Source organism: Neopelma chrysocephalum, unplaced genomic scaffold, assembly GCF_003984885.1.
Source record: "Neopelma chrysocephalum unplaced genomic scaffold, ASM398488v2 Primary Assembly neopelma1_60, whole genome shotgun sequence".
In the NCBI taxonomy this organism is placed as follows: domain Eukaryota; kingdom Metazoa; phylum Chordata; class Aves; order Passeriformes; family Pipridae; genus Neopelma; species Neopelma chrysocephalum.
In genome coordinates this window covers 6,080,822-6,090,766 of record NW_020897715.1, presented here as the reverse complement: position 1 = coordinate 6,090,766, position 9,945 = coordinate 6,080,822, and the positions used below count along the sequence as shown (strand labels likewise).

Below are 9,945 nucleotides of genomic sequence, written 5' to 3'. Positions count from 1 at the left end.
GGATGGATGGATGGATGGATGGATGGATGGATGGATGGATGGATGGAAGGATGGAAGGATGGATGGATGGATGGATGGATGGAAGGAAGGAAGGAAGGAGGAGGCTTAAGACCTAGAGGCTCCAGATCATTTTTCCCATGCCAGGCTAATAATTTCATTTTCAGAGCTCAAACTTTGGATATCCTCCCAATTCACTTGGAGTGAAAAGCCATTTGTGGCAGTGAATTGCTCCCGTGCTGTTCAGTCACTTTATTTATTGAGTCTTCAGCAAGAGCATGCTCAGAAAAGTCATGTGGCTTTACTTCTCATTTTCCAGAGAGGGCTCGATAGCTGTGGAGTGCTTTGCAGCACGAAAAACCCAGATGAAGCCAGGGAAAATCTTGTTTTCCTTCTCAAGAACCTGCCCAGCCTGGTCTATACCACCTTGGAGACACAACCAGAGCTTGCTGACTGCAAACTAGAAGCTCCATGCTTAGAAGTGGCCCTATGAGACTTGGAAGCAGGAGCAGATGGTGGAAAGTTTCCCACTGCAAAAACCTCCAATAGCAGGTGCCATCTAACCAGTTTCTTCTCAAATACAAGAAGCCCCCAGTACAAGATCCTGGTCTTCAGATTTCCATTATGGGTTCTATGGACCAGAAAAAACCTGAAAGTCATGAAAATGATTCCTCTGCTGCCCAGCAGCAAGTCCTGTGGCCTCATGCCCAGAGGGAGGGTGGGAGGTGCTCTGGAGAGTGACTTCTCCACGGGGGAGCTGCTCTGCCTTGCCCACCCCAAAGGGCTCTGCTAGGGACATCATGGAGGAGGGAGGTTCTCCCTTCCTTCCCATCCAACAGCTGCTTTCTGCCATGGCTCCGGTGTTTTCTTGATTGGGGACCACCTGGTTACATCCAAATAATGGAATACCCCAACCACTGGCCTGGTCCTGCTCGTGTCCATACTTACCTGCTGGAGCCACCTCGGCCCTGCTGTCTCCAGGCATTTGGCAAAGTCCAAGTTGGCACCAGCCAAGACCCATAGCAAGAGTCTGGACACCCTTGGGAAATGCTTGAGGCTATACCCAGGCCCTGGTTTGCTTTGGTTATCGTTAATTGAAATTAATTAACATTAATTGCATCCTGGATGGCAAGGAGGAATGTAATATGAGATGGGAAGTACAACAGGAAGAGGCAAGATAGGGCTATTAAGAAAAAAAAGGGTGATCTCTGGTCATGGCAGAGACAAGAAAAAGCAACCAGCCTGGGAAAAGCCTGGAAGATTTAGGATACGTATTGTGAGAAGCTTTCCAGCCACTAGGAGATTGAAACCCCACAAAAAGCTGCCACAGAAGGTCTAAGACAGTCTGAATCTACTGGAGCACCTTAACAAGATGCTTTAGAGACACCAATCCAGGGTGACAGAGTGAATGGTGAGGAGAAACCCACCCTGTGCTGCATCCAGTAACTGCTGACATCTCTCACAACATGAGAACAGAATGTTCCTTCAAGATGTATCTCAACAGCTTCATACACCAGCTACCAGTGAGATGCCACCCCACGTCTTCTTGACCTGCTCTAGACCCAGTGAGAATCCATGAAATGAGGGGAGATGAGCAAGATCCCACAACCTCCTTGTTGGACCATCAAATTGGCCAGTGTTGATCAGAACACTCCCAGATATAGAATCACAGAATCACAGAGTGGTTTGAGTTGGAAGGAACCTTAAAGATCATCTAGTTCCAAACCCCTGCCATGGACAGGGACACCTTCCACTAGAATTTGACCACATCTCCTAACCTTGGCTACAGACAAGTTGGGTCTCTGTCAGTCAGTCCTGACTAACATTGGAACTCCTCTGTGCTCCAGAACACTGGGAGTCTCCAGAGGTGAGTCCCTGCTGCAGGCTAGAGAGCAGCTGATGCACCTGAAAGACCTCAAAGCATGGAAAATGCTCATCCCAGTTTGCTCATCCAGTACAGGAAGCCTCCACCAGTCCCGTGCCTCAGTTGCCCAAGCAGGGACCTTCACTCCAGGTGCCAAACTGATTCCAACAAGGATGTTATTGAAACACTTCACAGGGCTTCTCCTTTTTCATCCCATGGCTGGGGGGGGCATTCCTACATCCCCAGATGGCACCCCTGGAGCTCTATCCGATCAGGGAATGTCTGAGCCGGGCTCACAGCCCCAGCAGCTCTTTTGGAGGTCACACACCTGCCAGCCAGCGCCGCGCCGGGCTTGGGGGGGGAGTTTATGCAAACCAGTTTGCAAGTTTTAAGAGCGGTCATAAATAAAGTGTAAAAGGCACTGTCTGGTACACAGAGTCCAGGCGCTCCTCTGACAGCCCTGTATTTATGAAGGGCTTAAAGTGCAACTTAGCTGAGAGGGGACTGGTTAAAACACACTAGGCCCTTGACATGTGGCATCCCAGAGACTCTGCTCACATCTCCAGATCGCTTCCCACACACTCGCCTCACTCAGTTCTCGGTTGGGAATACCTACTCAGGACTTTGGAAGCCTGGAAAACTCTGTAGGTCCAAAAATGCAGCCTCATGAAGCATTTTTGAGCTCCCCAGGGTAGAGAACCCAAGCAAAGTCCCAAACCTAGAGGATTCCCATGGGCTCTGGAGCAGCAGACGGGGCTCAAATTCCCCTCACTCCTTTCCAAGGGAATGTTCAGTTCTCTAGAGCAGGTTGTGTAGCCCTCATATCCCCCTTTCCATGGCGGTGGTAGCGTTTGCTTTTCATCCTGGTCCTTCCCACCTTGGAGCACCCAGTCCCTCAGCACGCTGGATCCAAACTTGTGGGACAGAGGGATCCCATGAACCCCCTTTTCTCCAGCAACCACATTAAAAAGAAATGAAACAGCAACTTCCAAGCTCCTGGGAAAAACCACTGCCCTGCGCTCTCCAGAGATGCTGGTGTTTAAATGCCTCCAGCCAAAACGTGGTTGCATTCAACTATTGCCCCTGAATTACTCAGAAAGCAGCACATTTGGCCCAGTAACCTGTGCCTCTGATAGCTTTTTTTCATCTAGGAGCGCAAATCCCCTAAAATAGCCTCTTTCTGTGGGCAAATTCTTCTTTTCTGACTTGTCTTCAAGCCTGAGCATTTCTGCTTCTCACCTATTTTTAGCCACGACACTGTAGGTCCCTTGGCTGATGAGCCTGCTCATAATTAATTTATTCCTGTCTTCATTCTCCCTGAGCACTCGGCCTTGAGAAAAATCCGAGGCTGCAGAGATGGATGGTGAAGACCACAATTTTATTAGGATCTTGTTACTAAAACCACCCTGCCCTCAGCCATGGGGCACCTGGAGCCCTGGCACCATGAGATGTGCCTTGCAGCAAAGCAAAAGTGCTGCAGAGCTGGGGAATGGGTGATCCCGGACCTCCCTGCTCCAGTCCTGCTTCTACCTCAAAGTTCCCAGCTCTTTATTACCATTATAAGTTCTGCAAATGGACCCCAACACTTCCTCCCAAAGCAGACAAACCCTTTCTGCCCCCACTCATCATGATTTATGCACGATTTAGAGGCTCTGCTACCACCAGTAGGTACCTCCAAAGAGTGAAAACATCACATAATACCTGTTTCATCTTCAGGAGATGTCTCCATCCTCCTCCTAATCTGGGTACCACAGCAGCCCTGGCAGGGGCAGGGAGTCAGACCCACATCCCTTGTGCAAGAAACAGATGCTGTGGTCTGGGTCTGGTGGCTTCGATGAGCCCAGGAAAGCACAAGCGCCAAATTCATCCAGATTTTGCTCTCCAGGACTCTGCACAGCCCCATCCATGCCCCTGCCTTCCCTCCCTCCTCCCTCCCCCTCTTCCCGCCGGGATGAGCAATCCAGTGCTCACAGCGCTCCAGGAGGACGCTTATTTGCCTAATGCACTGCTGGCAGCGGGCAGGTTGTAAATCACCCTGACACAGCCACCGACTGACTCCGCTGGGATTCCGGGAGATTAAAAGGGAGAATAAATGTAGGGACACAACAGGTCCTGCTCCGCTTTGCTCACAGCTTCGGTGGCTTTGCGGTGTTGCAGAAGTGCTCAGCACCCAATGGTGGGGTCCCAGTGCTTTGCCCAAGCCAAACCCACCTCCTGGTCCCAGTTAAAGCTCCAGTACCCTCCAAGCTCCTAAACAGCTCCGGCCAAGTCCTTCCAGCTTTTTTGTACAAGTGCTGAACCTCCCTTCCCTTTCCCATCCCAAACATTTTTCTGCCTCACTCAGCCAGGTGGGAGGGGGAGTGAGAGAGAACAAGGGATGGATATGGAGATGGACAAGGGATGGACATGGAGAAAAGCCCCCAGCTTTGTTTTTGGGGGGGTAATTTCCCCAAATTGCCCCTGTCTTCATCCACTCTTGGAGGGGAGCTGCACCCGTGCAGGGTGGGATCTGGGCAGGGGAAGGGCTGCAAGTCAACCCCCTGCCCTGCGACATTTCTAGCCCATGGAAGGGGGGTCCCAGCACTTCAGCACATCCTTGCCAGCCCACAGAGCTCCCCCGTCCCCTCATCAGCACGCAGAGGTGTGTTAGGCGCTATACAACCCCTCAAAGAAGCTGGGGACAGCAGCAGGTAGAGGGGGACACAGCCATGTCCCCAACAGTGCCGGATGGGAAACCTGGGACATCCCCGCCATGGAGGTCCATCCAACACCTGCCATGGTCCGGAGCCTCCCCGTGTTCCCAGCCATGCCCGCAAAGCACCCCTACGCGTTCTCGGAGACTGAAGAAACGGGGAAACTGAGGCACGGAGGGACGCGGAGCAGCCAGGAGGGGAGAGGGGGACACTTACGAGCCCGGGCTCGACTCTCGGACGCGAAGAGGAGCAACAGGCACCGGAGGAGGAAGACGAAGGGACCCGCCCCGGGAAGCATCGCAGCCCGGCGATCGGCGTCGGTCCCGGTGCCGGGGTGCGCTGTCTGATATCCCGATGCTGCTCCCGGTGCGGTGCCCGGTGATGTCTCGGTGTCTGTGCCGGGGGCTTTGCTCCCACGGTCGGTGCCCGACGGTGCCAAGGTCTCGATGCCGGTATGCGATGCTCGGAGGTACCGGGGGTGCCGGTGCCGGGGCTGTCGGAGCCGGGAGAGCTGTGGTGCCAGTGGCAGGAGTGTCGGTGCCTGGGCGTGCCGAGATATCGGTGTTCGGGACTATCGGTGCCCGGGGGTGCCGGTCCCAGGGGATATCGATGCCGGGGGTGCTGCGGTGCCGGTGTCGCGGTGCCGGTGCCGGGGGTGCCGGTTCCTGGGGCTGTCTGTTCCCGGAGGGGCCGCGGTGCCGGTGCCGGTGTCCGGGGTTGCGGTGGTGCCGGTACCCGTGCCCGGCGGGGCTCGCCTCGCTCCGATCAAAGGCGCCTCCTTTAGGGAGAGCCGAGTTTGTTTGTTGGTATTAAAGGCGGAGATAGGGTGGGGGGGATCCGCAGGGTGGGTTTTGTGTTGTTTGTTTTTTGGGTTTTTTTTTAATAAATTATTATTATATTCCCACTTTTTTGGGGGGTGTTTTAGGAAATTCCTCGGCGGCAGGAGGGCGGAGGGAGAGCGGGCGGGGAGTAGTGCGGGAGCCGCAGGGTTAACCCCTACCTCCCTGCAGCCCGGCCGGCGAGCTGGAAGGACCCGCTGGGCTGGACCCCGTCCTGGGGCGCTACGAGCCAAGAGGTGACACTAATGGGGTAAATCAACCCACACACACACACAAGGGGCTGCGCTCCTTCTCCGTGTCAAACCCATCTGGACTCTCGGCTCTGAGATGCTCCAACGCCCCCGGGAGAGGTTTAAACCCCCGCGCGGGGCTTGAGCCCGCGCAGTCGCATCTGCTCCACCCCGGGGTGAATCCCTGGCACAGCTCTGAGCATCCCATGCTCCGAATGGGGCAAAGCATAAATCCGAGGTGCAGTATTCCTTTCCAGAGCTCTGCTTCACCACCAAGGTCCACCAGTGCCATGAATCCCTTCCCAGTAAACCCCAGTTCCCTTTCTAGTGCCATGGACGAGCTCCTTCTCTTCTGGGGTAGCAGAGGCAGTGCACAAGGGGCAGAGGTTTCAGCGAGACAAAGCAGTCGAGACCTCTCCCACCAGTTGTTTGACATTCCTCCGGCTGCATAAAGCCGTTTAAACAACCAGCCTACAGAAACCCCCTCACCCCCGACCCCAAGCCACAGTCCCAAATCCTTCTCCCACCATCCCAGTGGTGTGGAAAGTGCTCCCACCTCAGCTGCCCTTCATCTCTGCATGATGGGAATGAAATGCCATTGGCTGGAAAGCCACTGGTCACACAGTCACCCCTGGAGAAGCCACCTGGCCTCTATACCACTTTGCTCCTGTTACTGCTGCTCCCCAGATCCTGCACAAAGTGGTCCAGCTCTGGCTGCCAGCCCTTCTCTGCCTGTCTGTGGGGCTCAGCTTTCTGCTCCCCAGGATCCTTACAGAGAGATTGGACAGCACCGGATCTTCCCTGAGTAGCTGTGTCCACTTGGTAGTGCTGCTTCACTTGCCCAGAATAAGCCAGGGCCACCAGTTCTTCATGGAAATGGATTCCTGCAGCTTCCTTAGACTCCCAAGACCAGATTTTGTATGGTTTTTTTACCCTGTTCTCCTGCTCCACCTTCACAACTTGCACTTCCAGGAGTGCTCAGAGCAAGACACTTCATTAGCACATAAAATACAGGCTTTAATGCAGCGCTGAATGCCTTCATGCCCAGGTTCCACCATTGGGAGGGCTTGGGTGGAGCTCCCAGACCTTGCAGGAGCCCTGGGTTTCTCCTTTGCAAATGGCTTCATGCCTCTTCCCCTCATCTCCTTTGGCTTCCTCACACCACTGGCCAGGGAGAGACTGTCACCTCCTGCAATCCCTTTGGTGACCGGAGATCTCCTCCATCAGCCAAGTTATTTATTTCCTTCCATTAGTTCAAGCTCAGGACTGGGCTTTCCAGGCTATGAGATCTTTGTGCCCAATGCCATCCCACTTGAGAATGGCACTAAGCCACCAGTCCTCCAAGAGCTCCAAGGTCTCCCCAAACCTCTTATCCTGCTCACACCAACCACGAGCCCCATTTGTCACAAACATGGAAGCAATCAAGGGGAATTTCTGCACCAAAACCTCTTCTTTCCATCCACCTCTTATTTCTGTCTGTCTCTAGCCCTATCCCAAGTGCCAAAAACATCCCCCTTTTCCAAACCATGTTTGCAGGTGCCTGTTCCTGAGGGAAATCTTGGTAATAAGAAACCTATTTTAATAACTCTTTGAATCACCAGCTTTGTTATTTTCTCTCCACACATTGTCTGGCTCTGGTCCTCTACAGAAAGCACAAGTAGTGCCACCCCATTTCAGGGTCAACCAGAAATGGGAGTTCTTCTCACAGGGAAGAATTTCTTCCCTATGTCCAATCTAACCCTGCCCTCTGGCAGTGAAATGACATTCTCCCTTGTCCTCTCCCTCCAGGCCCTTGTCCAAAGTCCTTCTCCAGCTCTCTTGAAGTGCCCCTTTAGGCACTGGAAGAGGCTCTAAGGTCTCCCTGGAGCCTTCTCTTCTCCGGGCTGAACACTCAGCTCTCCCAGCCTGTCTCCAGAGCAGAGGGGCTCCAGCCCTCAGAGCATACCCATGGCCTCCTCTGGACTTGCCCCAGCAGCTCCACATCCTTCTTCTGTCAGGTACTCCAGAGCTGAAAGCCCTCACCACCTACCACAGCTTCCCTTATTTCACTGCTCTGCTCATTTCCAGCTCCCTGTACGTTTTGCTGGCAATGCCCCTCTATTTTTTCCTCATGCCTCGATAAAGATATTAAAGGGGTTTGGGTAAACAGCAGGCTCCTCCCATTTCCCACCAGGAACAGCCAGCACCTTCTTTCCCAGCTTTTCCCTTGCACAGGGCAGACTTGAAAAGCCCATTTGTAGCACAAGTCTGTGGGCAAGTTATGAAAGTGCTTAGAAAAATGGGGACACGAAGCCCAAGTCAATGAAGTTATTTTGCGCCTCTGCTGTAACAGCAACAGCTGAATTCAGGACTGTAGATACTGGCCCCGCATCAGGGCTAAAACTTATGAGAAAGTTCAGGCCTGTCCTAAGTGCAGACCCAGGAAATAAAGGCCAGCCTTGTCCGGAGCAAGGTGCTGTGTTACATCTCTGTTGGGTCTCATAAAGAATACATTCACGCTTTGGCAAAACCCAGGCGCTTTATCTTCATCTGCAAAGGAATCTGTCTGACAGTTCAATAGTGCCAACATCAATCCTAGAATCAGGCTCCAAAACCCATGGCATTGGCCTGCAAATAATAAAACCTGGGTCTTTTTTATTTGCCTTCTGCTTCCTGAGTCTTTAGGTCAAGCTCACCTCATGTTTTCTGGGCAATTGAGAAGATGAAACAATTCCTTTCTTTTCTTTTTTTCTTTTTTTTGAGAGAGAGAGAGACTGAAAACCGAGATTCTCCTACAAACTACCGAGTAAACAGCATGGGCTCCAAAAACTTCCCCCACCTTGAGAGCCCTGTGACAGGATCATGAGCTGACAAGGCTGCAGGCTGGAGGAGCTGGCTGAACACTGGACCTATCCTTGGAAGTTTGTAGCCCTGCATCCCTGACATTTGATCTGACGTGGGCCAGGAGAAACACACATGTGAGGGCTGTCAGCTGCAGGCAACGGAGATGGAGACCTGCAGGACCTTGAGACGTTGGAAACTGGACTAGAGAAATGCTGCTGCAGGAGTGAGTCCTGTCCCAGGAATTGAGGAGCTGCTGCATCACTCAGTGTCAGGCTGCTAAAACCTGTAGCCTGATGTGGGTTTCTTCTGCCCAATCATGAAGGATGCCTGTGCCAGGGAAGGCAGGAGTAAGTCCTGATTATAGAATCATGGAATTGTTAAGGTTGGAAAAGATGTCTAAGATCATGGAGTCCAACTGTTCACCCAGCACTGCCAAGGCCACCATTAACCCATGTCCCCAAGTGCCACATCCACACAGCTTTTAAATCCCTCCAGGGTTGGGGACTCCAGACTGGCCCAGGGCTGGACAAGCCTTCTGAGGAGGGAATTTTCCCAATATCCAACCTAAGCCTCCCCTGGCACAGCTTGAGGCCATTTTCTCTTGTCCTGTCCCTTGTTCTCTGGGAGCAGAGCCTGATCCCCACCTGGTTCCACCTCCTGTCAGGGAGTCGGAGGGAGCAAAAGGGTCCCCTCTGAGCCTCCTTTTCTCCAGGCTGAGCCCCCCACAGTTCCCTCAGCCACTCCTGATGCTCCAGACCCTTCCCCAGCTCCATTTCCAGCCCCTCAATATCCTTCTTGGATTGAGGGGTCCAAAATGGCCCCCAGGACTGGAGGTGCCTCACGGTTGCTGCCCTGGTCCTACTGCCACACCAGTGCTGGTACAAGCTGGGATGCTGATCAGGCACCTGCTACCCAGGATGCATTATCCATGATCCTGCAGTGAAAACCACAGTCCCTGCTCATGCCCCACAGCCAGCCCACCCCACTGACCCTCTGCCAGCCATGCAATCCAAGTTGGCACCATCTTCCTTTCATCATGATGGAAAAACAGCCCCCCATTCTGTTTTTATTTTTAACCACTGACCAAAACTATCACACCTCATGGGGATGTGGCCAGCAGGAGAGTGGATGGGGCTACCCAAAGCAGAGATGAGATTCCTGCTGTGATTCCATAGTCTCCCTCCCTTATTCCTTATGACCAGTGACCATGTCCTTTATCCTTACCATGCATTTGAGGAGGAGTCAATGCATCCCACATCAGACTGCCAGATGTCAAAGTAGAGTCAGTGGAGTTGGATATGGGCATTAAATGGGAGGATACCTCTCTGTCATATTCCTCAGGGTACAGCTAAATCAAGCAAAATTCATATTTTCTTTATGCCCCACCTTCACAAAATCCTATCCCATGCCTGGAGCCTCATGAGTTTCCTCTCCTAACCTGGGGATTTCAAAGCTTGTTTTTGCCATTTCTGCAGAGAGGTAAAACCTCCTGGTTCCTC

At 52.9% G+C, this 9,945-nt stretch overlaps 1 protein-coding gene across 1 annotated transcript in view; it reads right to left on the bottom strand.

Moving 5' to 3' along the window:
• The window catches only part of CHRDL2 (chordin like 2), a 27,177-nt gene extending 22,325 nt beyond the window's left edge, over positions 1–4,852 (bottom strand). The window contains exon 1 of the mRNA XM_027681484.1: positions 4,771–4,852. Coding sequence (XP_027537285.1) covers positions 4,771–4,852 — 82 coding nt within the window. The remainder of the gene's footprint in view (positions 1–4,770) is intronic.
• Positions 4,853–9,945: the final 5,093 nt, after the last annotated feature.